At 39.9% G+C, this 27,944-nt stretch overlaps 1 protein-coding gene across 1 annotated transcript in view; it reads left to right on the top strand.

The window, feature by feature from the left end:
• Positions 1 to 21,354, top strand: part of dapk1 (death-associated protein kinase 1) — a 36,031-nt gene extending 14,677 nt beyond the window's left edge. The window contains exons 8-25 of the mRNA XM_015020244.1: positions 509 to 554; positions 689 to 778; positions 1,625 to 1,717; positions 4,023 to 4,142; positions 5,505 to 5,603; positions 6,714 to 6,812; positions 8,307 to 8,405; positions 8,498 to 8,695; positions 8,967 to 9,164; positions 11,452 to 11,550; positions 13,207 to 13,284; positions 14,915 to 15,134; positions 15,893 to 16,078; positions 16,529 to 16,726; positions 17,875 to 18,013; positions 18,384 to 18,504; positions 19,376 to 19,564; positions 19,986 to 21,354. Coding sequence (XP_014875730.1) covers positions 509 to 554; positions 689 to 778; positions 1,625 to 1,717; positions 4,023 to 4,142; positions 5,505 to 5,603; positions 6,714 to 6,812; positions 8,307 to 8,405; positions 8,498 to 8,695; positions 8,967 to 9,164; positions 11,452 to 11,550; positions 13,207 to 13,284; positions 14,915 to 15,134; positions 15,893 to 16,078; positions 16,529 to 16,726; positions 17,875 to 18,013; positions 18,384 to 18,504; positions 19,376 to 19,564; positions 19,986 to 21,263 — 3,550 coding nt within the window. The 3' untranslated portion in view covers positions 21,264 to 21,354. The remainder of the gene's footprint in view (positions 1 to 508; positions 555 to 688; positions 779 to 1,624; positions 1,718 to 4,022; positions 4,143 to 5,504; positions 5,604 to 6,713; positions 6,813 to 8,306; positions 8,406 to 8,497; positions 8,696 to 8,966; positions 9,165 to 11,451; positions 11,551 to 13,206; positions 13,285 to 14,914; positions 15,135 to 15,892; positions 16,079 to 16,528; positions 16,727 to 17,874; positions 18,014 to 18,383; positions 18,505 to 19,375; positions 19,565 to 19,985) is intronic.
• Positions 21,355 to 27,944: the final 6,590 nt, after the last annotated feature.

Raw genomic sequence — 27,944 nt, 5'->3', positions numbered from 1 at the left:
GCTCTAGTTGTGTTGTTGTTTCAGCAAAAGGCCTTTTTGTGAGTTTGTATACTCCAGTTAACGATTAATCTATTACTAAATTAGTTGACGATCATTCCAATATTTGATTAATCGTGACTAATCTGATTAATCGTTTCAGCCTAATGTATTTTCATCAAACCATTTGTCACCTCCTCTGCCTTATTGGAGTGATATGTTCTCTTGTTTTTCCTGTTTTGAAGAGTGGTTAACATCGCACAGAGAAACTCCAAGTCTGGTTAAATAAACGGTGATGTAAACATTTAAAGGATGATTCGTTCATGTATTTTTAAAGAACTGGATTCCAGTAGCTGGTTTGAATTAAAGACGGTCGATCCTCAGCAGGTACCGGCTCATCTCTGTTGCCTCTTTTTGTTTTATTGTTTTTAATCAATCTGCAGGATAAATTCTTCTCTTGTGAAATACAAAACAGCATAACCTTGTTAAAAATGTTATTTTTCTGCTCATGTTGGCTTATTTCTGTTTTCAGAAAGAGGATGACGATTCAGGACACCCTGCAGCACCCCTGGATCAAGGTTAGACTCTGCTCCTCTGTGGATAATCTTTACCCAGTTTAAAACATCCACTGCCTTGTCTGCCAGTGTTTTGTGTTTGACTTTAGATTTGAAAGCTAATTTTTTCTTTTCTTTGGTTTTGTTTGTGAAATCAGCCAAAAGACACTCAGCAAGCCCTGAGCAGGAAGGAGTCAGCCGTCAACATGGAGAAGTTTAAGAAGTTTGCAGCTCGAAGGAAATGGAAAGTAAGTGATTCTGTCACCAATTCACTTCCTGCTGCTGTTGTATAACTGGATGAAGCCTCTGTTTGCTCGCCGGCTTTGACTCCCATTAACTGACTCAACAAACCACCAGACTGTATAAAATGCATTGATTATCAGTAGCTAAATGCCATTCCTGTTGTTTTTGTCTCCTGCCTGAGTTCTTCATCCACTGTTGGCATTTTGTTAACATGACTGTAAAGCAATATTTACAAAGGCCTTAAACTCAATAATCCAGCTTAATTAAATCTGCCTTATGGGGAATAAATAACCCGGCAAGTCTGATAAACTTCCTAATGCCTGCAGACGTAGCTATTAAAAATGCTTCCACGTTTTTGTAAAACTGTGATTTGGGAATCTTCAAACACTTAAAACCTTATGCAGCAGCAGCTGAGCTCATTATAGGAGCTACTTGTAAAAACATTAAAGGGTTAACGGAGGAGCCATGTTGGGACGACTTCCTGAAGGCGGAGCTTCAGAAAGAGCAGGAGCTTCTTAAAGAGACAGAGACCCAATTTCAAGACGTTAACTTTCTTTTAAGTCTTAGCATTTTTTTAACAGCTGAGGATTATGCTATTAAATGTGCCTGTCAAACATAATACTGCCCTTTTAAAATGTATTTTTTAATTTTCTGACTAAGATCTTGGGCTGCACTGTCCTGCAACACTGGAGCATTTCTGCATTGAGTTTTCATGTCACCTGTGGGTCAGTGGGATACTGACAGAAGTGGAGCAGAAAATCCCTCTACATGTCTGACCGTTGAGTCTCCTTAATGTGACTCGACATGAACTTCCTAAACTTGTGCTCGTTTTTTTCTTCTTCTTCCTGCAGCAATCCGTCCGACTCATCTCCTTATGTAACCGCCTGTCGCGCTCCTTCCTGTCCAGGAGCAACATCAGCGTGGCGCGCAGCGACGACACGCTGGTGAGTCCCGGCCTCAGCTCCACAAAAACCCAAACCGGTTCAGGATGGGCTGGGCTGTTCAGCCACATTACATCCCAGATCCTTATCCACTCTGCAGACTCCCTCTGTCTGCAGCATTAAAGTTTCTTCCTGCTATCCTCAGCGATCTGCCTGCTGGCTACAGGGGGAAACCCAGAGATAATTGGACTATTTAACACGTTTTAGGTCACGTTCATTGATGTGGATTTGATGAAGATCTTTCTCAGTTCAGTTTCACTTTATTTTGGTAAATTATCAACGTTGCAAACAGAAAACAAAAACAAAATACTTTACAAACCCATAATTTACCAAAAAAGGAATATTCTGAAGCCAAGGCTCATGCTGACAGGAGCTGTTCATGAACTCAGCAGCTACACATATATGTGTGTGTATATGTATATAATTTCCATTTAAATATGCATGTATATGCACACATACACATATGCATCCACTACATGTACATAACAGTGTAAATTTTTATGATTTTACTTTTCAAGGCTCTTTTAAAATTCACCAAGAAAGGAGATCATTTGAGATCATTTTTAATTCATTCCAGTTTCTTGCTAATAACTGAAACACATCTAAACTTTACCTGACTTTTCTGTTTAGTATGTTCAAATATTAACAAACCTCACAAATTATTTATTCTTAGCTTAAATAATTTCCAAAGTCCAGAAGGAAAACGTTTTTCCCAAGGGTTTATACATTATTTCCAGTGGTTTTATATGTAAAATATCTTTAAATTTTGAAATATTACTTTGAATAGAAAGTTTATTGGTTGGTTTACGATATCCCTCTTTATTGATGAGCGTAATGGATTTTTTTTGTACGTTAACTGATGTATCAACTGTTGTTTTACTTGCATTTCCTCAGATTTCTGAGCAATAAGACAAATAGTTCATAACGAATATGCAATCCTTTTATGTTTATTATTTTATTTTAAACAATATTCCAATAGATTTTTGCAATTTTTGTGTGTATAGAATAATTCCTAAAAATTTTGCCTCAAATTCTGTCCATTTCAACTCCATTTATGTGCAACTTTACATTTTTTATAGATCCGATTTCCAGAAAATACCATAAATTTAGTTTTTTTCTTTATTTAATGATGGCTTATTAAAATCAAACCACGTTTTCATCTTGGCTAGCTCTTTTTCTACTGATTGCATTATCTTTCTCAGAAATCTAAAACTGGTTTATTTTATTTTTTCCAGTTTTTTAGAACCAGTAGGAAAGTGGATGAGTTGGTTTCTAAACAGACGGCGACACACAAAGCCTTTCATGCTGTTGCTGTTTGAGAATTAATCATTAACGGAGCGTTAACGGTGGAGCAAGGCCACATCACTGAAACTTCCTTATGTCTCAGGTGGATTTGGTTGTTGTGGCTGCAGCGCCTCCTGTAGTTTACAGTCTGAACTGCAGCCGCAGTGAAAGCTCTGCTCTGGATCATTGGCTTTATTGGCTGAGCTGGTGAGGCTGAAGTGGTTTAGAGGCATCGTGTCAGCTCGTGCAGTAAAGTTTGGTTGTGATTCATTGTTTCTTTTTATTCAAAGCAGAAATCCTCGACATTCTTTGTTAAACATTAAAATACCGTAAATCTGCTACGATTCTTGTGAATTTCTCCCAAAACTCTTAAGTTTAACTTTGGTTCCGGTTCTCTTCTTCTGCAGTTTTTCTTCTTTTTGTTGCATTTTTGTCTAGCCCACTTTTTCCTTCCACTGAACTTTCTTGGGTATCCGTCTAACCTCCTTCACCCTCTGAATACCTTAGTTTGTAGCCCCCACACTGTGGAATAATTTTCCAATTTTTCTTGAAAATATAGTGAAGAACGCCAAATTACAATAAATTAATAAGATTATTTAAATAGTTTAATTTTTTTAAAATGGGATATAATGGAGAAATTATTGATTTAATAAAGAATTAATTAAATAAGCCTAAAATAAATTAAAACTGAGTAGATTTCATTTAAAAAACCCCAGATATTTTATATTTTTGTGCACATCATGAATTAATTTAAACTGTTAAATTCATCCATGAAACTTAGTGGGCGGGACTAAGGGATACCCTCACGTCTGATTGGCTGCCTCTGTAGAATCCCTGACATCTGATTGGCTGAAGTTGTTGTAGTTGTACTTTTTACACATTATTTCTAATCTTGTCTCCAACTTTCTGAGGTCCCCATTTTGTAAAACCGCTGCTCTGTCACACTGCAGATAAAAAGAAATGCAGAAACGTACTGATTAAAATCCACAGAGTGATAGAAGTGTCTTTTTTTCCTTCTGAACAGGATGAGGAAGACTCCTTTGTGATGAAGGCCATCATCCACGCCATTAATGACGACAACGTTCCCGGGCTGCAGCATCTGCTCGGCTCTTTGAACAGCTACGACGTCAACCAGCCCAACAAGGTGATTCTCCTCTAGCTCTTATTCTGTCCTGCTACATTTAGAGACGCAGAATTTCTGAAAATATTAGCAAGTTTTCATCCCAGGGAGAGTTTTTATCTGTTGTTGTTCGCCTCTGAAGCAGCTGATTGTTGAAGAAAGTCCAACATGTCAGAGGTTGATAACCCTCCACACCACCAGGGGGCCTCAAGAGCACTAAGATAGCATGATAAATATATATATTGTTTTAAAATAACATTGAATAATACAAACTAAATGCTGTTAATTGTAGAAGAATTATTTTTATATTTCTTACAGCATGAGTAATCTCTTCCTGTTGCTGGCTGCTGCAACAGGAAATGTAAGATATTAAACTTGTTTACTGTAAATTCAGTTTTCAGAAATGCCTCGCATGAATATGTTGCAAGTTTATTATTTTATAAATGAATGTTCAGTGAAAAGTTAGGGATTTTACAGATGGATGTGCAGAAACTCTGACGCAGAATTTGTAAGTCGCTTAGCTAATCAAAAGTTTACTTAGCTGTAATCTGCAGGTCGTAAAAGGAAATGTGTGAGCTGGACAGGAATGTGTCTGAAGGAGATCAGAGTTAAATGGGCCAATCAGGCATTTGGTTATTGATCAAAGGGAAATGCCGAAGTTGTTCTCAGGTAGGATTTTATTGGGGTCAATAATCCAACCGTCCTGCTGAGCTGCAGACGTCACTTCAGCGTCGAAGCCACAAAGAGTCCAAACACAGCACAGGTTCATGTTCCAGCAGGTTATTCATGTGAAGATATTTATTATCATTTTATTATTAGATGATACAAAACTACAGTTGACTTTTCTACAACAACATATTGGGGCATTGTAAATGGGGAAAAAAATTATTTCTGCCAAAAAATCTCAGAAATTTCCTTGTTTTGTTTTTTTTTTTTAATTTTTGAGATTAATCTTAATTTCTTAGTTTTTGATGTTTTGCATATTTACAAAAGGAATGTTGTCTTTCCGTCTTTGTTTCCTACTTCCTTCCTTCCTCCCTTCCTTTGGTCTTCCTTCTTTCTGCCATCCTTTCTTCTCTCTTCTTCCTTCCTTTTTTGATTTCTGTCCTCTTGCTTTCCTTCCTTTCTCTATTGCTTCCCTTTTTTCCTTCTTCCAGTCCTTCCTTTATTTTTTCCTTCATTTTGTCTTCCTTCTCTCCTTCATCGTTTCCTTCCCTCTTTTTGTCTTCTTCCTTTCTTCTCCCTTTAGCCTTAGAAGGGGAGGAAAAGGTGAAAGAAATCTTTGTCAGAAGTTTCTCTTTTTCATAGCTGGTTCCTCTTTATAACCTCATTATTTCCACTAAAAGCATGATTATGTTTTTTTTTTTTTTTTTTTTTTTTTCGCAGCATGGGACTCCTCCACTGCTGATTGCAGCCGGCTGCGGCAACATTCAGATCATCGAGGTGTTGATGAGAAAAGGTGCAGAAATCCAGGCTAACGACAAGGTGAGACCTGTTTGTTGTCGCCAGCGTGATTCTGATCCTGCTGAGGAGTTTATTAGACTCAATTAGATTCATTACAGCTGCGGTGAGGAGAGACTCTTAGCTGCAAATGCATTAAATTAAACTTGTTTATGTTTGTAAGATTTATTTACAAAATTAATTATTGCATATTTGTGTCATATGTCCAATTAAGGCTGCAACTAAAACTTATTTATCTATTCTATCGATTATTTTGAGGATTAACTGATGAATATATGGAGAATTTCTTAAATGCGAAATGTATATATTTTTTGTACAGTTTTGACTTAGTTACTTCTGAGTGTCTTTCAGCATGTTAACTTTTTGAGTCTGTTTTCTCCCGTTTAAAATAAATCGTTACTAAATGAATTAATCATGAATAATCAGATTAATAGTTTCAACCTAATATAGAATATATCAGTCAAATTCTGAAAGAACAAAGGGGTTTATTTGAGATTTTTATTTTTTACTCTAATTTTCATTATATATTTTGAGGTGTGGAGTTCTTAACTTTCTTGTCCATAAGAAAGTTAACGTGTTTTTTGGTGTCTGGAAAAGGAGCCATTTCAAAAACCTCCAGAATGCAACATCACAAATCAGCAGGCACTGTCCCTCATCTAGTGACAACCCGTTACCTAGCAACCCAAGCCCAGCCCGTTACCTAGCAACCAAAGCTAAGTTCCAGCAGCTCATTTGGATTTAAAGAGACAGGAACCGCTAATCTGAAAGGAGCTTAAATTAGGCAGAAACCAAGATTTTGTACAAAGAAACGTAATGAACATGTTTTTTGTCACCAATAAACCGATTGTAACCTGTTGGAGGAAACCCAGCATGTTTTACTTCCAGGAACAGCGTCTTCATGTTTAGCGAGGATCGTTTCTGAGCCGTCACGTTAATGGATATGCTAATTAAACACACAATGACACGACATTTGCTGCCAGCTCCCTTGTTAACCGTTGCCATGGCAGCAGCTGGACTAATGCGACTCTGAGTGCAGGATGTTAGCATGTCCCTGAAATAGTCCCGGGTGAAAACACGAGGTGTGTTTGTTTTTTAAACATTTTTGGGATAAAACGTGTGATGTTGTCCTGTCAGAGCGGAGCCAACGCCGTGTATTACGCAGCCCGACATGGACACGTCGACACCCTGAGGTTCCTCCACGAGAAGAAATGCCCTCTGGACGTCCAGGATAAGGCGAGTCACACACACACACGTTAAAGACACACACGGCTTCGCTACTACTGCTCAGCTGCTCTCCGCCTCCCACCCGGCCGACCGCTTTGAAACCAACACAAACACACTCACGCCGAGGGAAAAGCGGTTACTCTGGCATTTTATCGGCTTATTTGTTGTTGCTATGGAGATGGAGAAAGATGGACCGTGTGTGTGAGAGTGAGTGTGTGTGTTTGTTTTTGATGCTGCTGGTGTGGGTTTGATTGTGCAGAGCTCAGTCTGACTCACTGAATCCCAGAAGCAGTTTCCTTTAAAATGCTTGAGTTTCATCTCAGTGCTTTCAAGGTTTGGGAAGTGCTTAATTTCTGTATGAAGTTCTTGAAAGTTTGGGAAAACATTATTTACAGATAATTTCGTACACAAAATTTTTTTCTCACTGTCTGAAGTTAAATCACACTAAACTTTCTTGTTTTTAGGTCAGTTAGATTCACCAAATTATTTCAATTTGCTAAATGCCAGAAAGCTTAAAATAAGACTTCCCTAATTTTGGGAATCACCTTATTCAAGCCAGTTTTTTTATATATATAGATTTAATGAATTAATTAGAATTAACTGTGAAAATCTTAAGACAAGGATTCATCTCTAATGTCTAGGAATCTTTTCATTTCTGAAATCGGTGGAAAACGTTCAAAGTCAACTTTGAAAGTCGTCAGAAAGTCTGGAAAACTATTGATCAAGTCCACTTTAAAGATGACATGAAAGTCTGACTGCTAAATATAAAGAAACGAGGGATGACTCCAGACTTTACAAAGTATTTTGCATCCATTAGATTTTACTCTAAGTGGCCTTGTCTTCCACAAACGAGCAAACTCATCATCCAGGGTGTGTCTTCACACAGGATCTCCCCTGTTACCGGCAGACGAGGCCTTTAAAAGCATTTCTAAAAAAAAACTCCTAAATTTGACGGGTAAAATTCAGCAAACATTTTTGCTTTAAGTAAATAAAAATTGGCCCATATGAGATTCTGTGGATATAATGAGTATCTAATTATTCCCACAAGGATTTAACAATATATAGGATGAAAAAAATGCTTAAATTTGTCTCAGAAAAGTTATTAAAAATGCTGCAACAAAATATGGTGTGCTTTTGTAAGAATGTTACAAAAGCACACTATCAGATCCAAAACCAGGAAGTGGACTACAACGCAGGGCATTCTGGGTAAATATAACCAAAGCAGACATGCTAGCCTAGCGCTAGCAGGAGAAATGGTTTATGGTCTTGACCAACAAATAAAGAGGAATCTTACAACCGCTAAAGTCTGACCTCGCTCTCATTCTTGCTGCTTTGTCGTACGTTCTGTATTGTACGCTATCGTCTCTTGCTAGCTGCTGTATGTAAACACCTTGGATCCATGTTGGATTTTCAGCAGTAAGCATGTTCCAGAGGTGAACAGGTTTCATCTTTAAGCTTGTAATTCTCTAAATCATGTGAATATTTGCTGTTTTTCTCCTGCAGTCTGGAGAAACGGCTCTTCATGTGGCGGCTCGCTACGGCAACGTGGATGTGGTGAGCTACCTGTGCAGCATCCGGGCCAATCCAGACCTGACGGACCGGGTGAGGGTCGACCTCTGGGTCAAACATGATGAACAGAAAAGGTCATGAGGAAACCGGAGCTTCATGCTGTTTGTTTATTTTATGGTCTGCAGGAGCAAGAGACGCCGCTGCACTGCGCCGCGTGGCACGGCTACTCCGCTGTAGCCAGAGCGCTCTGCCAGGCCGGCTGCCATGTTGACGCCAAGAACCGTGAGGGGGAGACTCCGCTGCTGACGGCGTCCGCCCGGGGCTTCGTGGACATCGTGGAGTGCTTGGTGGAGCACAAGGCGGACCTGGAGGCCACGGACAAGGTGACACACTTCCTGCTTCAACTTCCTGCTTCCTGTTTCCACTAGGAATCAAGGCACTGGTGATGTCATCACACCAGGGCGTCCATCTTGTTTGACAAGCATGTTTTACAGCTTCTACTTATTTGGACTTTGAATTCAGTTAAACTCTGTTGCAATGTTGCAGGTTAAGATTTATTAGTTTTTGTTTCTTTATATTTATCTATATTTTTGTTATTTAAATGTCTGGCCCGGTTTTGACCCGGTTCTGTTTCTGACCCGGTTCTGTTGGCAGGACGGCCACACGGCGCTCCACCTGGCGGTTCGCCGCTGCCAGGTTGATGTCGTCCGCTGCCTCCTCAGGCACAGCTGCCACCTGGACCAGCAGGATCGCCATGGCAACACACCGCTCCACATCGCCTGCAAGGACGGAAATCTGGCGGTCGTCACGGCGATGTGCAGCGCCAAGGCGAGCCTGGACCTGCCCAACAAGGTGAGCTCTGATCATCAGGAAAGCTTCTACTACTGCAATGATGCATGCTGGGAAGTTTTAAAGGGACAGCGAGGAAAAACGCAGAACAGGAAATATCAATCTGTTTCCAGATGTTACTGTTCATCAGTTCGTTCTATCCATCTAAAGTCCATCCATCCATTTTGCATCTATCTGTTTTTCCTGGAGTCACTCTGATGTTCATACTGGCCAATCAAACTATTCAGAGATCATGTATGTTCGCTGTTCGCTTTTTAAAACTTCCCACTTTCACCATCTGTAGTAGAGCTGAAATGATTAATTGGATTAATTGCGATTAATCGATCATTAATATAATCACCAACTAATTTAGTTAATCGTTAACTGGAGTAGACTCAAAAAAGGTGATTTGTTGAAAGAACAATATATTAGGAGCAATAACTAAACCAAAATTGTACAGAAACATATATTTATCATTTAAAATAACATGAAAACTTTTCTTATAAATATGTTTTACGGTGGGAGATTTAGGCCATAAAATGTTAATCTTCTTTTTAGGAGTCGATGCCCGCTCTGGAACGGGCAAACACGTGACGCATTTATAAGGCCTCGTAACAACACTGACAGCATGCCGAGTGTTCATTTCAACTCGGCATGCTGGACGGACGGCATGCAGCACGGACTTCAAACTTTATAAAAGTGGTGGTTTTATATTGGTTTTGTGGTTATTTACTTCAAAATAAAGCCAGAAATATGATCGATCATTTCCGCCTTATTTTGTGGGGTCTAAATGTGCCATATTTCTAAAAAACCAATGAAAAGGTGTTGAAAAGGTGTTGACGGTCTGTTGCTAGGTAGAACAGAGACACGTGGTGTGAGACGCTGTGGAGAGTTTTGGAGGCGGGAAGAGACTGGAGCGCAGTGACGCTTTGGATTTTACTAGGAGTGTTTCGGATGAGTTTTTTTAGACTACAAGTGTGTTAGTTAGAGTTCGTGTGTTAGCCGAACACACAAACTAGTAGTTTTGTTAGCTACATGTCGCTACATGGCTGCAGAGCGAGCTCTGACGCACTGAGAAGAGGAAGACTGCGCGCCGGGGCGGCCATTTAGACCCCAGACTCCTAAGGGTTAAGTATGATTTCTTATTTTTCACACAGTGAACATCTTAACATACTGAGAAATTTGTGTAATTATATGAAACTTATTATAATAATAAACACAAACCTTCAAATGACAAAATGAAAAGCAAAAATTAACATGGAAAACTAATATCTCCATATTTTCTTTGTTTAAAAAATTAATTTACTTGTTTTTAATGTATTTCTAACATATAAAAAGGCTGCAGAATGTGCTAACTTTTTAACTCAATAACTAAAATAATCACCTTAATAATTAGATGCATCTTCACTGAATTGAAAGTAAGAATGTGACGTCAAGCGTATTACATTTTGTTTTCACCTTTGTGTCGTTAAAACTTTATTTTTCATCCACCCTGTTGGAATGAAAAACAGTTTTTCTCTGCGATTTAAATCCGATTCGACCCGGCCTTCCCACACGTTGCTGATTTCACTTCCCACTTTGACTCTCTCCATTTTAACGTGTTTCACTTTCAGTGGGGAACGTTTCTGACAGGCTGCTGATGCATATCTGCTAGACATGGAGGGATTTGTGCTTTACTTTCCCTTATTTCAGGCTTATCTAAAGCAGCGTTTCGCAGACAGCGTCACACGCTCTGCGTTCATCTTCAGCTGGAAACAACGTGAGCGGATCAATGAGCAGGAGGGAGTGGAAATGATCCCGTCTGTTCACAGTTAGAAAGATGGAAGCCAACTGGAGATAAAGTCAGGCTTCATTTTGGGGTGGCGGTTAATTTTTCTATAAATGGCAGATACACTGCAAAACCACAAAATCTTACCAACTATTTTTTGTCTAATTTCCAGTGCAAATGTTTTATTACACTTAAAATAAGACATTCATGCTTATGAATCTATTTCTTAGCCTTTTAATCTGATATGAAATGAAGCCGTTTATGTCAGCAGATTATGGCGCTTATGCTAGTCGACAAAAGTTTGGAGAAAATGCCAGTTGGTTGTTTAAAAATAGCTGAATATATTTTTGAAAATCGTGTCTTCTGTTGAGTATGAATTACCTGATCAACATGCACATAATCAAAATACTTCAACTTTTTTAAATTCTGCACCTATGAAAAACTAAAACTGCTACTATAACTAATAATAACAAATTTAACTAATAATTACTAATAAAATCTAGCAAACATGCTCTAAAAACTGAGTTTTATTTTGACATCCAGCATGGACGGACTCCTCTCCACCTGGCTGCTGGAAACGGGAGCCTGGAGGTCGTCCGCCATCTTTGTCTGGCCGGAGCAAACATCGACGCCGTCACAAACGTAAGTCGGCAAATAACTGCAGTTTATAAGCAACACGGCCTTGTTTATGTAGCGAAATGTCTCCCTATTTACATAACAGTTTAATTGTTTGAAGGGAAATTTGTAGTTTTCTGACTGAGATGGAGTCGGTAAACACCAGATCTGGTTCCGGAAAAATCCAACCTCAATATTCAAACTAACAAACACAAGAAAATTCAGCATTTATTGACCAAAGCTCAGAAATTTCCAAGGTTTTTCTAGAAAATTTCTGAGATTAATCTCAAAATGTTGGAGTTTTTCCTCACTAATCTTTAACTTTTGGAGCTCAGAAATTTTCTAGTTTTCTCTTGAAAATTTCTGAGATTAATCTAAATTTTTTTAGATTTTTCTCTGAAATTTCTGAGTTTCTTTGTAGAGAATGTCTGAGATTTTTTTCTATAAAATTCCTGAGACTGCTCTGAGAAGAGACGGTCTCCACTCGAAGCTCTTCCTCGTATAGTTAAAATTGTATGACAGCTGATGTGAAATGCATGTTTAATCCAGGATGTTTAATTCATTGTCCAGCCGGCTGTTTTGTGTCGTGATGCTGCAGAGGAGCGAAGAGCTGAAGGATCTCCGTTTATTTCTGGGATTTTCTCTGTCAAACCAATAGATGTCTTAAATTCAGACACTTTTTTATGACTGAATCCTTGTCAGGCTGCTTGTATAATTGTTCATCGTCCTTTTAAACTCTCCATAGCAACAGTTATGTAATAACATGTGGAACTGATTCTCCCTCCGGTTTGTGTGATTAACGAGCCGCTGGTTGCCAAGCATCAGTCGTAGTAGTTGTGACACCTTCCATCTGCAGCCGTCTCTGACACGTTAAAGCGGCCAGTGTTTGGTTTCACTTCGTTTTAACTTGCAGCTCAGTAGTGCTGTTCTCCATTTACACAAGAAAAATAAAGGAATGAAGCAGCAGATGCATTTCCTCGTGTGGAGCAGCAAACGCAGCCGGGCGACGGCGGATGGCTCGGCTCCTAAAACATGATGTGAGGTTTGGTTGTAAAACAATGAAAAACATGTAAAGGAGAAAGAATGAGAGTTCCCCTATTTAAATACGTGGAAACTGAAAGACAATGTTGGGTTTCCGATAACGAGACTAGATGACACTGTGTTGATGTTCTTGAATCTCGCCTTTGTTTTCGTTTTGTTTTTCAGAATCAAATGTCATTCTGACACAATCCTGATGCCAAATCCATTACAGTTCAGTTTTTTTAGTACTTATACCAACACTAAGTCTAAATATAGAAACTCTGAAATGCATAAGTTCCTGGTACATTTTCTAGTATTTTAGGTTTTGAATAAGTAATTATCACCAAATGTGGTCCAGATTCTAGATTCAGCCCCAGTAGGGCTGGATCTAGAAAAATAAGGGCCCTGGGCTGCAGTTAGTTTTGGTCTCCCATAGCAAAAAAAAAAAAAATCTTTTATGCCTGCAGATTGCACAATATTAATAGCTAGGCCTCCATATTTGCACCTAGGAATTGATGGCAGACGGCTCCATGTTGGTTAAATTAATAAAAATGCAACTATGTTTTAAATGTAAAATGAACTTTTCTTTTTATGAGTAACATGAAGCCAATAAATCATCTAACTGATGATCTGATTTCTCCATGTCGTCTTTATTCTCTCCAGGATGGAAAAACAGCCGAGGATTTGGCTTCTGCTGATCATCATGAACACATCGTGGATTTATTAGGAAAGCTTAAAAAGGTAAAAATCTTTTTTTTTAAAGAGGTAAAACAATTTAAATATTGCTTTGAATGTCTGTAAGTAGTTTCAATACGAGCCTAAACGTAGGATAATGATGCAGAGTCGGGTTTCACAGTCTCGGCACTCGACTATTTTGGTGTGAAGGTGTCGAGACGAAGATAGAAACAATCTGCCAAAGGAAGGATGGAGGTTTTCACAGAGCTGGAGAAGTCTCATGCAGGTTTATGGCTCCTAACGCGCAGAAAGACGGTCAAAACGGTTTGTGTTTATGCACAAATTCACAAACCTCTCATTAAATCCATCAATGTTTATTTTTATGCCCTTCTTTAAGTATCTTATAAGAGAAGATTGATGGAAACGGCAAAATTTGAGATAAGTTCCTCAGAATTGCAAGACAAATGCTTTTACACTTGAGGTTGTTTTTGACTTTTCCAGAAAAGAGTTAAAGCACAAAAGAGCAAATAATGTCAAATAGTGACCCTCCTATCCATGGCGGGTTTGAGCCTTACCAGAGGCACGAAACCCTGAAACATGTTAAAAGTCTAAACCTCTGATTCCATTTTTCTAAGATGGTGTCTATGCTAGCTAGCAAACTCTACTTCCTGTTTATTACAGCCATTCGTGACGTCAACATTTAACAAAATTACGCTTTGAGTGGTCTGGTTGATTCAAAACATAAATTCATCTTATACAATGATGTGTTGATGAAGAATACTGATTGTTAAAGCCGTCACATCGTTTATGCAGTGGAGATCTGTTGAGGAATATCCACTCTACATGAAGTGAAGTGATTTTTATTGACCTTAAACTTTTTAAATTTGTTTAAAAAAGGTTTAAAGGTTCGTTTAAAAGTGCGATCCTGCTGAGAACCTGCTGAGATTCAGAGCAGAGCGTGAAAACGTGAAAGCAGCAACTGTGAAAACAGTCATCCTCTGCATATGCTGAGCTAAAATAAGACTCTAACACACAGATTTGATAAAGACTGACTTCTTCTCAAGGCCAGGATATGGAAAAGAAAACATGTTGCTTTAGCTAAACGGAGCACAGCTGCTGCACTCTGTGAACCACAATCAGTGGAATGAAGATGTTGGTTTGGTGGATGCAGCAGCGTAGCCGGGTGGGAGCGTGGAGTGTTTCACGTCCCCCTCAGAGTTGGAGGCCATGATGATCCTGACTCATCTGCTGGATGCCTGCAGGACGACCTCACTGTCGACCACTGGCAGCATTACATGCAGCCATGGTGCGCAGCGTTGGTTTTGGTTTCTGATCAGTCGAAAAACAGATTTTAGGTTGAGTTTTACATGCACAGCTTGATGTTCAGTGTTTAAATCCATTTTATTTCTGTTTATTATGATAGTTCTAGCTTACAGCTCACACACATTTCAGCTTTTCTGACAAAGTATTGCTTAAGGTCAGTTAGAAAATAAAATTTAAATAAGGCTTAAATATATAACTTTATTCTCATTATTCTATTACTTTATTCTAGTAATTTTACAACTTTATTCTCATAATTATATGCTTTTGTCCTCGTGTCTATTTTATTTTATTTTTTTAGCATGGCATTAATACCCTGCTACATTCCATAGATGTTAAGCACAAGCATTAATTTTTTCCTCCTCCTCGTTTCCAGGACAACCACAAACTGAGCTACATCCAGCAGCTGCGCCCCACTCAGACCATCCAGCCCAGGATCAAACTGAAGCTGTTCGGACACTCCGGGTCCGGGAAGAGCACGCTGCTGGAGTCGCTGAAATGCGGCATCCTGCGCAGCTTCTTCCGGAGGCGCAGGACGACGCGCATGGCCAACTCAGCGCGACACCCCAACTCCCCCGTCAACTCCAAACCCGCAGGTAGCGACACATCCTATTTCAAGCAGAAAACAAATATAACATCTGTTATGGATTTTTTTATTATTTATTTTACTTTTTTCTCATTTTCTCTCTCAAATGAAAGAGAGAGCATTATTGGGGGAAAAAACAAAACAGTCTATACTATTAAAAAAATGACAAACATTAATTCAGATGATGAAGAAAAATATTGGCCTTACACAACTGACCAGGATATGAGGGAAATGAATGATTCTGTCTGCAGAAGACAGAATCATTTTATGATGAGATGATGAAGTGAATCTGACTCTGCAAGTAACTTTTATGGTTTAAATAGTTAACTTTATCTCAACATCTGAGTGTTTAGCCTTCAGTAAAATTAATCCAGTTTTAATAAAGACAGACTGGATTCACCTAAACGAATAGAATAAAATGTTTCCAACAGGCTCCAGAAAAACAGCGGGTAGGTGCGGCTCTGCAGCATGTGATGGAAATTCAAATGTCAAGGCTGTAACAAGGGGATTTATTTGCGGTAACACAGCGCCCCCATGTGGTAAAAGTATGACGTTTTAGATTAAAACCAAAAGTTTAAAGAAAACAAAAACTGCATCATCACAACACCTGTTTGAGCTACATCTTGTGGGTTTGTAATATTTATTCCTGATAATATTAGATGTAGTTTGTGGAACAAACTGCAGAGAAATCCTCTGACCAGAGTCTCAGCCCGCCGGCCTGGTTGGTAAACATTCTGCAGATTCAGGTTTGTGTCTCTTCCTCTGCAGTCTCTGTGAGCATCTCCAACCTTTACCCCGGCTGTGAGAATGTGAGCGTGCGCAGTCGCAGCATGATGTTCGAGCCCAGCCTGACCAAAGGCGTGCTGGAGGTTTTCTCCCCCGTCCACAGCGCGCTGTCGGCAGCGGACGAGCTGGCCACCAAGGCCATCGACATCCAGCACGCCAACATCCACGGTGAGAGGCTCGCGAAGAACACCCTGGAAATTCACCTCCACTGTACAGATCTCTGTGTAGTATGGAAGCCCGTTTCTGCCATGAAAGAAGAAAAACCCAGGAGGAAGCCATAATTACAAGATTTTAAAGTCATAATTTTGACTTTCAGTCTCAACTTTCTAAGTTAAAATCTTGAGATTGAATCTCATAATTGTGATTTTCTAAGTTCTAATATTGAGATCCAATCATAATTTTTACATAAAGAGTCATAATTGTGATATTCAAAGTCATGATTATAAGATACTGGAGCAAGCCTCCTTATAGAAACAATGTGACCTTTTTGCATAATTCTGACTTTTAAAACTCATAATTACTATTGGATTTTTTTCTTTCATGGCATGAATGTACTTCCATAGACAGATATTCTTTAACATATTAAAATGTAACGTAACCTCCTCCTTTCCTCTGAAGGTGTTGGTGACTTCAGCATTTGGGAGTTCTCAGGAAACCCCGTCTACCACTGCTCCTACGACTACTTTGCGGCCAACGACGTGACGGCGATCCACCTGGTGCTGTTCAGCCTGGAGGAGCCGTACGAGACGCAGCTGGGCCACATCACCTACTGGCTGAACCTGCTGAAGGCCCTCACCCCGCCGCAGGACAACATCGGTAAAGAGTGCTGCATTCACTCACACACCGCTCGAAATGATCAAAATATTTATGTCCGCTGCCTCCCAACAGCCTCATTTAAAATCCAATAACCATAACTTATAATTCCCAAATGTTTTCTATCTTAGATTAAATATCTGCCCTGCAACATTCATCTGGAAAAACATAAAACCAGTTTTCATAAGTCTAAACGCCGTAGTAGTTATAGTGAATCTAATAAACTCAACATAAACTTTTTCACATTTCCTCATTTGTTTCCTTTGCATTAAGCAAAAGCTTCTAGAGAGGTTCATAATGTGCAAAGGTATCAGTCAGAAGAAGGGTTGAAACAATTCTACAGCATTAAATATGTAACAGCCAGAAGCTTACATACATACACTGCAAAACCACAAACTCTTATCAAGTGTTTTTGGTCTAGGTTTTAGTACGTCTGAAATAAGACGAAATTGTCTTACAAGTAATTTTCAGCAAGAAGGTAGAGTTTGTTTTAAGTAAATAATTCTTAAATATTGTTGGAAAAGTACTAGTTTCCCCATCTCGCATACAAAAACACATATTTCTCATGTTATATGTGAAATAATCTGCTTTTTCATCAATTTGTCATTCAAATTCTCATTCTAAAAAAAAAAAGACAACATTTTGACCATTCCTGAACTGCAGTCAGGGGCCACACAGAATTGTTCCAAGGGCCACGGATGACTCCCGAACCACACTTTAGGCACCCCTGATGAAGAGTCAGCATGCAGCTCCAGTTTTTACATCTAGATGGCACCGGTCAGGCCCACAGTCTGGGCTGATTGGTACCAGATCAGCCCAGATAAAGATGGTTATAAATTCAGCCTTTCATCACCTGAAAACAAACTTCCAAAAACTACAAAATTACTAAAACACTGATTTCCTTTAAATCAAAGCTAAAAACCCGCCTCTTTATTGTTGATTAATAATAACGAACATTGATCAACACATTGGATCTGTATTTGCTTGTTAAAATGTAACATTTATTGCTTGTTTCATCATTTTTGACTGCCTGGTGTTTTTATGATGTAAAGCACTTTCACTGCCTAGTTGCTGATGTCCTCTACAGGTAAACCTGATGTTAGACCTGACGTTTGTCTGTGACGTTACTGATGTTTTGATTTTCTGTCCAGTTTTCGGCGGTCGGATCCAGCAGCCGCTGACTGTCGTCCTGGTGGCGACGCACGCCGACCTGGCCGACATCACCAGGGCGTTCTCTGGAGAGTTCAGTTACGACAAAGAGCGAGCGCTGCTCAAGGAAGTCAGGAACAGGTCGGGAATCAAACCACAGCACAAAACGCCAAACAGAATCACAGTTTTTAAACCTGGTTTAACCCAGAAAACCTTTAAAGCATGTTGCTGAAAACGCTAATACAGCCAACCATGCTTTAGTGATAAAACTGAAGAAAATCAAATCCAGATTGCTCTGAAACGGTAAACCAACATCTTCTGTTACTGATTTATAAAAAATAAACAAAAGACAATCAGCCTGGCGGGGGAGAAGTAAAGCCTGGTGGCCCGCCAGGCTAATGATTCACTGGGAAAAACCCTGCTTTAACTGCAGACATGGGAAAAATAGGAGAAACTGAAGAAAATCCCGTTCAGGTTGATCTGAAATGGTAAAAGTTTTTCTGGTTTCCAGGTTTGGGAACGATCTGCAGATCAGCGACAAACTGTTTGTGATGGACACCGGAGCATCAAACTCCAAGGACCTGAAGCTGCTGAGGAGTCACCTGCAGGAGCTGCGCGCCAGCATCGTCTCTGTGAGTCCAAACGTCTGCAAACATCAGAGCCTTCAGCATTTGGAGCACAAAGTTACTGCACTGTTTAATATTTCCAAAAACAATCTAGAAAACCTGCATTTTTTCCAGCATTTATTAAACAGCATCATAACTTTTTAGGATACTTTTTTATTTTTATCGAACAAATATATACAAAACAAGTTTTTCATTAAAGAACAGCATCAAAATCAGTCTGTTGAGATAAATTAACATATTTTAAGAAAAGGAAATACAATAAATACAAGATAAACGAATATATGAAAAAAGATCTAAAAAAAACCCCCATAAAAGCTAAAATGTCTAAATACTTGTAAAAAAAACATTCAGAGGTTTCTGTAAAAATATTGTAATAAATATTATTAAGGAATTTGAGGGATTCAATCAGAGGCTTTAGTTCTTACAGGAAATTAGTATTAAGTGTCAAGTTTGTGTGTGTAAATGGAAAAATTTGCATAGATAATAAAATAAGGCATACGTTCTAAATTACAGTTTTCAGAGTTTCTGTAAAAGCAGATAATATCCTTGAGTTTTAATGAGCAAACAGAAACGGTGAGATTTGAGGTCACTGCAGCATTTTCTGGATGCATCACAACAAATTTAGTTTTTTTATCTGAAAGCGCAGAGCATCTGTACGCCGAGCAGGAATCCAGTTCACAGAATATATGTACAATTTAAAATGCATTGCTTTAGCTTTGTTAGAGCTTTGGTGCAAGATGTTCAACACAACACCTCACCAACATCGTTAAAGCAAAAGCAGCCTTTAAAATAAAAGCATTCTGTAGTAAACATCGGTACTACAAACTCATGCATTAGTTTATTTGTGCTCTCACCTTCCTGTTCTCCCTCGTTGCAGAGGTGCGGTCCGATGACGCAGCTGTCGGAGCGCCTGCTGGCCGCGCTGCCGTCCTGGAGGAAGCTGAGCGGGCCGAACCAGCTGACGTCATGGCAACAGTTTGTCAGTGACGTCCAGGAGCAGATCAACCCGCTGGTCAGCCAGGACCACCTCCGGACTCTGGCCATGCAGCTGCACAGCATGGGGGAGGTGAGGCGTCACACACCAGAACCCAACGTCAGCAGTGCTGGTTACCAGTTCAGTCAGTACCACGACTGGCCACCAGGGCGCACTGCTGAGTCAGGGGCGTTTAGTCAGCCTGTTTACCAGAACGACTCGACTCAGAAACCCAAACATGAAAGGTTCATCGAGCCTCTGCTGCAGAAGAGGATTAGGACAGCTGAAAAAAAGAAAATCTTTCTGAACAGAGATGAGCATGTTTTGTTTAGGCATAGACTTTCCTAACCTGTTTAAGGAGGAATAATTGGGTAGTTAATCTGGGGTCACAGAGGTATTTTGGGTAGAAGTGGAAAAGGAAAAAAAAACAAGCGCTTTATTCCTTAAAAGATTTTTCAAATTCATCACTAAAAGTGTCAAACGGTGAGTGAGCTTCTGTGTGTTTTTCCTGCAGATCAACATCATGCAGAGCGAGACGGTGCAGGACGTCGTCGTGCTCGAGCCTCGCTGGCTCTGCACCAACGTCCTCGGTAAACTGCTGTCCGTGGAAACGCCGAAGGCCATCCACCACTACAGGGGGCGCTACAGGCTGGAGGAGGTGCAGGCGCTGGCGCCGGAGAGCGACGTGGAGGAGCTGCTGCAGATACTGGACGCCATGGACGTCTGCGCCCGCGACATCACCAACCCGTCCATGGTGGACGTCCCGGCGCTCATCAAGACCAACGGCATGCACCGCTCCTGGACGGAGGAGGACGAGGACGCGCTGATCTACGGCGGTGTGCGGCTCGTCCCCGCCGAGCACCTCACGCCGTTCCCCTGCGGCTTGTTCCACAAGCTGCAGGTCAACCTGTGCCGCTGGAGCCACCAGCAGAAACCCGAGGAGGACGGCGCCGACGACTCGGACGGAGACATCCACCTGTGGACCAACGGCGCCAAGGTGAGCCAGGCGGGGGCAGAGGCCATGGTCCTGCTGGTGAACCACGGCCAGGGCGTGGAGATCCAGGTGCGCGGCCACGAGTCACAGCGGGCCAAGTGCTACGTCCTGCTGGACACCGTGTGCAGCATCACGGAGAACCTGCTGGCCTCCACGCTGCCGGGCCTGCTCACCGCCCGGTACTACCTGAGCCCGCAGCAGCTGCGGGAGCACCACGCCCCCATCATGGTGTACCAGCCCAAAGACTTCTGCCGCGCCCAGATCCAGCGCGAAACCTCGCTCACCAACACGATGGGCGGCTACCGCGAGAGCTTCAGCAGCATCCTGGCGTTCGGCTGCGCTGAGGTCTACCAGCACGGCGTTCTGGGAACCGACGTCCACATCGCCGACGTGCCGCTGCTGGCCCGCAGGAAGCTGTGCCGCATGCTGGACCCGCCCGACGCACTGGGCAAGGACTGGTGCCTGCTGGCCATGAACCTCGGCCTCACCGACCTGGTGGCCAAGCACAGCGGCGGCAGTGGCGGTGGCGCCGCACCGGACGCCGACGCGCAGCCGGCGCCGCCCAGCCCGACGGCGGCGCTGCTGCGGGAGTGGAGCGGCAGAGCCGGCAGCACGGTCGGCGTTCTGATGATCAAACTGCGGGAGCTGGGGCGCCGGGACGCCGCGGATTTCCTGCTCAAGGCGTCGCCGGTGTTCAGGGTCAACATGGAGGCGCTGAGCGGCGCCCCCAACGGATACCCGCCCACCTGCAACGGCGGCACGTCGTACAACTCAATCAGCTCCGTCATATCGCGCTGACGAGCCGCAGCTTCAGCAACGAAGTGCAATCATAAAGAGCTGCTCGCCGTTTCCCAACATCCTGTACAGCCGACCTTTCCCCTCTGCACTGCAAAAACACAAAACCTGAAGAAACATAAAATATGACCAAATAATCTAATTTCTACTGCAAATATCTTAGTAAATTAAAAATAAGGCAAAACTAACTCGAAGGAAACTTTTCATCAAAATGTTGGCGCTTGTTTTACTAAATAATTCCTTAATATTGATGAAATGGTTCCACTTCCACTTGCAGATTATTTCACATATTACAACACATTTTCCCAATTAGGTTTTTTTGGGGGGTTGAAAACAGAGAAATTAGAGTTTTATCTCAACAATGCATTAAATAAACCAGTCGGTGTCTGTTAAATTGTATGGTTTTATAACTCAGTCTGTAAAATCCATAAATCAGCCTGAGGATTCATTTTCACTGCAAAAACTCAAAATCCTACCAAATATTTTTAGTCTAATTTCTAGTGCAAATATCTTTAAAGTAAGACAAACTAAGTCAAAAGTAACTTTTCAGCAACAAATAAGATGAAAAAAGTTCTAATTATTTTAGTTGAAACAAAACATTTTTCCCATTTTATGAATAAAATAATCTGCCAGTGGAACAAGAGATTTTTCCCATATTATAAGTTAAATATCTTGTTCTACTAACCATTTAGTTATTTAATTTATAACTAAGATTGAAGCTTGTTTTTGGTTAATAATTCCTCAATATTAATTAAAAAAAAACTAAATCTATTGGCAAATTGTTTCACTTATAACATGGGAAAATTGCCTTGTTATAAGTGAATTAATCTGCCAGTGGAACTTTTTCATCAATATTGAGGAATTATTGACTCAAAACAAGATCTTATTTCTTTGAAAAGTTACTTGGAAGTTAGTTTTTTTCTTAGAAGACATTTCTCTCACGTAAGTTAGTAAAAACTTTACTAGTTTGTTTTAAGTGAACAAATCTTTAATATTAAGTTTAAAAGTTGTAGTTCCACTCGCACACTGCCTCACTTTTAACGAGATGTTTCAAGTGAAATAATCTGCCAGGGGAACCAGACATTTTTCTGATAAACTAAAATATCTTGTTATTCTGGCAGATTATTTAACTTCTAAGCAGCACTTTTCTATCAATATTAAGTGATTATTGACCTAAAATAAGCTCATGCTTATTGCTGGAAAGTGACTTGTTAGTTTTGTTTCATTTCAAGCCTACTAAGATATTTACACCAGAAACTAGACCAAAAATACTTGGTAAGATTTTGTTTTTTGCAGTGTATGAATGTCGTTGAAGCTCCAAAGAGGAATCCTGTGGTTTTAATCTCATTGTGCTGCTTAATAATAATATTAACAATAATAATAATAATAATCCTCCTGCTCTGCTGCAAGTTGAAATAGGAAAAACTAACCCGTCTCCAGGGGAAGAAGTCGTCTGTTTTTCAGCTCCGACCCGAGAACTCTGCCTGCCCGCGTTTATGTAGGAGGCCACCATCTCTTTTACATTTAATATTATCTCAATCCTTTATTTTTTTGGTTAATCTTTGTGTATAATTAATAAATTAAGTGTTTTTCAGAGTGCCTTCGGGGCCTTCTACCTCCCTAAAAGCACAAACCGTCTTGTTGTTGCGGCAGCTGTTCTCTCCAAACATCTGAAGAACCGTGCCTTGTAGACACTAAAACAGCAAAATCAAAAGTTTAAACCACACCCGTTTAGATTTAAGGCAGAAAACACAAATTATGAAGAATCTTATTTGGAAAAAAATCAAACAAAACCCTGTTTTTAAGTCAGATTCAGGATGGTTTTAGCAGGATGTCCCGATCCAGGCTTTTGTCTCCAATACTGATCAGATTGGATAAATAAACTGAGTTCCAGCCAGATGCTTCAGAAAAGTCGGTGTCATGCAGATGCAGTAAAATCAGACATTTTACGTCAGTATTTTATGGCTGAGAGATTCAAACACATGAATGATGCAAACTCTGACATACAGAAAAATAAACAAAAAATGCAACAGAAAAACGCTGTATTCACAGAAAATGGAAGCAAATACAATCAGTTAAACAAACAAAATAAAAATATGGCAACAACCACAAGCAGGAAACACTGTGAACTCGTTTCACAAAATGAAAGCCCTCCAGACCACTAGGGGGCGTTGACTAACAAATCTTATGACACCAGACTCAGTAAAGATGGGATGTAGATATTTATGGGATTTTCCACAAAAAAGAAGTAAAAAAAGGTGTTTCATGATGTGTTTGCTGGAAGTTTGCACCCGTCAGCCATCGTAGTATTTCTTTCTCTTAGTATTAAATTAACTAACCACCTCCCCAAAATCTTTTCTGTCCATTTTTATTGACTGGAGCAGATATATTTGGTCCCACTCAGAGTTTTGGCAGAGGTTAACAGAAACGTGCAGCTTTAACTTGTATTTCTGCTGCTGAAAATGGCTCAGTTAGCAAAAGCACTAAGCTAACGCTAAAATGTTGACTTTCTGCTGTGATGTGACTCATTGATAAAACTCGTCATAAAATGTAATGAGGACTGTTCCAGCTGCTCTCTGCTCTCTGGTTGCACCAGCCAATGCAGTCTCTCTCTCCCCCCTTCTCTCCCTCCCTCCCTCCCGGCTATAAATTTAATTCTAAATGCAAACTGTGATGCGGTTTTCAAGCAAGCTGGATGAAATTAGGTCGCTGTCAGCTAACCAATGGAAAGTCTCTGTGATCGGGACATCCCATATTTTTAATAATTTTGGGTGATTCTGTTTTACAGGTCCCATAATTTCCTTCTTTTGGTTTTGATTAAATTTTCCCCTTAACAAAATGTTTTTCATTTTTGTTGTATTACCCTGAGCCAACATCAATGTTACAGTTCAGATAATGGTCTAATCACTCTACATTATGTTTTTTGCATGGTTTCTAATCATTGAAAAATGTATTTTTCTTAGTTTTGTGCTTTGGAGACGTTCTCTTCTGTTACTGTTTGATCGGATTGTTTTGAAGCTGCTTTAATGCTTAAATATTTGGTCGTCCTGTTACAGTCTGGTTGTGTTTTTATTCAGATTTTCATTGTTACCTCTTTGGATTCAATACAGTAATCGGAGGTTCGCTGTCTTTTGTAAAGAAGTTTGTAAAAAAAAAAAAAATGTAAAAAAAAATATGTAATTATCTTCCGTTGTAAACATTTTAAATCTGAACCAACAACAGATTATTTTCCTGATTCTTCACTAAATCATCCCGGGAAAGAAGAAACCAAAGATTCTGGTGTTTTTTCCATGTTTTGCTGTTGTTTTAGTTTTGGTTGCAGCTTCGACTTCAGCCTCTAGATGGCGGTAGAATCCACACATTGGACCTTTAATGTTTACAGCAGGAACAGAGACCAGATTCAAACTACAATTGTTGATCATAAACTGTAAAGACAGTTTGTAAGGAAATTCTGGGACCTGTTAAATGTTTTTCCATTTCAACAAAAGGAATTTTAGCCATTTTCACCAATAAAAGGACAAACTTTTGAGTTTCTAAACATTAAAAATCATCATGGCTGAGATTCATGGTCGACATCCTACTGACTTTAAATAGAAAGTGCCACAAAATAAAGAGAAAACAGCCTAATAAGGTGGATTTTGTTATGTTTTTGCTGTAAAGTAGCTGTTGACCGTCCAGACGCTCCGGCTCGCCGTCCACGGTGTCGGCTGTTTTCCGTTTTGCACAGTGGCGTCGACGCCACCTTCTACCAAGCTAAATTTGAGCTCCTGTCGGTTTCACTGCGGGTTTTTGGCTGGCCACGCGTCGCCTCACATCTTCTTTCACTTTGTCTTTTTACAGCGCGAAGCTGCACTGCAAAAACACAAAATATTACCAAGTTTTTCTGTCTAGTTTCTTGTACCAGTATCTTCGTACACTTGAAATGAGACAAAACTAAAACTTTTCAGTGAAAATAGGAGCTTGTTTAGAGTTAATAATTCCTTAATTTTGATTTTTAAAGAAGTTATAGCTCCACTGGCAGATTAGCAGTTACTTTTACTTTTGAAGCCCAGAAATGTCCAGAGAATTTCTCACATTAATCTATGGAATTACTTAAAACAAGCTCAGAAAAGTTACGTTTAGGTTAGTTCTGTCACATTTCAGGTCTACTAAGGAGTTTGCAGTAGAAACTCGTCCAGAAATACTTTGAATTATTTAGGTTTTGCAGTGTGGAGAGGCTGAAGAAATGGGGTAAAGTCAGTGAAATGTTTTTTGTTGGTAGGTGTTTGTAGAAAACAGGAATTATGACATTTTTCAGGTTGAGTTTTTTATTCCCAAGAGGTTTGAGTTTCTGGAGACATTCTGATAAGAAGAGCTGCAGTATTTCCTGTGTTTCACTTCCTCCAGTGTTCAGAGTCAAAATAAGCCTCTTAAAGCCGCTTTTCTCTCATCTCCAACTTGCCAATCCACTCAGCAAACGGCTCTGATTTCTCACCCAAACGCAGAGAGGCAGCATGAATGTAGAGAAAGGATTCACGTAAATAAAAAAAGAGACTTTTCAGAAAACGCGGCTCGACGAAGCGTCCCAGACCGGTTCTGTGTTGTTGCCAACGCTGTGTGCCTGAAACGCGCTGCTGTGTCGTTGTGTCGTTGCCTTGTACAGATCACAGGCTGGGAGGTGAAGGAAAGCAAAATGTTTGTTTCTGTTGTGAGAACCGAGACTCGACCGGAACGATCGACGGTTTCTGTTTGACGGGGACATTTTGGTCTAATCGCCACATTGCACAAGTCTTTTTGTCGCTATTTATGTTTTGTTCTTTTAGCATGTCTGAGAATGCCATGTTCTTATTACTTCTGACACTTTACAGTGTAATACATTTTATAATAAATTCTTTATTACCTTTTGGGTCGTCTCGAATGATTCTTATTGTCTTAGCGACGGTGACAGAGCCTTCAGAGGGAAACGGCCCACAGCATCACAGATCACCACTGTACAATCTGGATAATGATGCTTTTCCAACTTTTTGGCCATTTTTTTTCTAGCCACGCTCACCTCAGTGGTTGCTATGGAGACTTGGTCAAACCCAAGATGGCCTCCCTTTCCGGGATGATCACATCCATCTCCGTTTTTAGATTGATCTCCACTTCCAAAACACAAAATGTTACCAAGTAGTTTTGGTCTAATTTCTAGCGCAAATATCTTGGAACAGGTGAAATATGACCAAACTAATCTACAATTGACTTTTCAGAAAAATATAGGTGCTTGCTTTAATTAAATCATTTATTAATATCAATTTAAAAAAAAGTTCTACAGATTATTTCACTTATAACATTTTCCATGTTATAGCTGAAATAATCTGCCAGTGGAACTAGTGCTTTTTATCAATGTTTAGTAAAATGTTTAAATAGGAAAATTCATTAAATATGTCCAAGAAATGTTTAAATGTTCCTGTTGCTGCAGCATCACCGTAACATTTGAGTATGAAAAGTCAAAAATTGGCTAACTGAGATTCATCTTGGGGGGGGGAATTCCCTTGGCTTTTGAAATCTGGAAAATTTCCAAGTTTTTTCTCAAATATTTTTTAGACTAATCTAAGAAAAAATCTTTTTTCTACAATTTTTTTAACTTTTGAAAGTCATGAATGTCCATTTTTTTCTGAAAAATTTCTGAAAAGAATTTGAGTTTTTTCAGGCTAATTTTTGAGTTTTGAAACTCAGAAATTTCCCAGTGATGCTGCAGGAAGAGGAACCATTAACTAATTAAAACAAAAAAATGTCCTTTTTTTTGTTTTGTTTTGTTTGTTTTTTAACTCCCAGCAGCAGGTTGTTGGTCCAGTGAAATATTTGCTCCTGGTTTTGGCGGCTCTGGATCTCCACACAGCCGCTCCTCCCCAGGTTATTATTATAGTCATTATTTTCGCTCCTCTGGCCTTTTTGTGCAGCTTCGTCAGACGACCCGGCCCACGTAGTCACATGAGAGCAACCAGCCCGGTTCTGTCTGGACTCGCCCCGCCGCTGCGTCATGCTGCACTCTGCAGCTGTTAGTGGCAGAGCAGCAGCAGGATTTATCTGATCTGATGAAGGTTTCTGCTTTTATTTGGGCTCTGTTCCATATGGCAGCGTTTTATGACCGTTGTAGATAAAAGGGAAAAATGAGTACATTTTGACAAAAAAGATACAATTTCTGAGCTCCAGAAGTTTACATTTTGCTAGAAAAAAAATAAAGAATTTTTTAAATTAATTGCAGCAATTTTTGAAAAAACGTGGAAATTTCTTAGTTTCAAAAGTTGAAAACTTTTGACTTATTAAACTCAGACCATTTCCAAAAGTCAAACATTTTCAACTTTTCAAACTCAGAAATTTCCATGTTTTTTCTCAAATGTTTGTGATTTATCTTTAAAAAAAATTCTAGTAAAGTTTCAGCTTTTCCAGCAAAGAAATGTCTTACTTTTTCTTGAATATTTCTCAGATTAATCTAAAAATTGCTGATTTTTAGAAGCTTTGACTGTAGAAACCCAAAAATGTCCACTTTTCTTTCTAGAAAACTTTAGAATTATCTCAATATTTGAGGCAGTGAAGCAGTGAGAAGCTGATGCTTTTGTTTTTTAGGTCCATATAAAATCATATGACTGTTTGTTCTAACACTGAACCACGAGCCGATGGGGAACGATCTTATTCTACAGTCAAACGGGCCGGGTTTCATTC

This window comes from Poecilia latipinna, unplaced genomic scaffold (genome assembly GCF_001443285.1).
Source record: "Poecilia latipinna isolate Pla-1442-1.1 unplaced genomic scaffold, P_latipinna-1.0 Scaffold2555, whole genome shotgun sequence".
In the NCBI taxonomy this organism is placed as follows: Eukaryota; Metazoa; Chordata; class Actinopteri; order Cyprinodontiformes; family Poeciliidae; genus Poecilia; species Poecilia latipinna.
The sequence above is the reverse complement of the archived record's forward strand: the minus strand, read 5'-3'. Positions and strand labels throughout refer to the sequence as shown.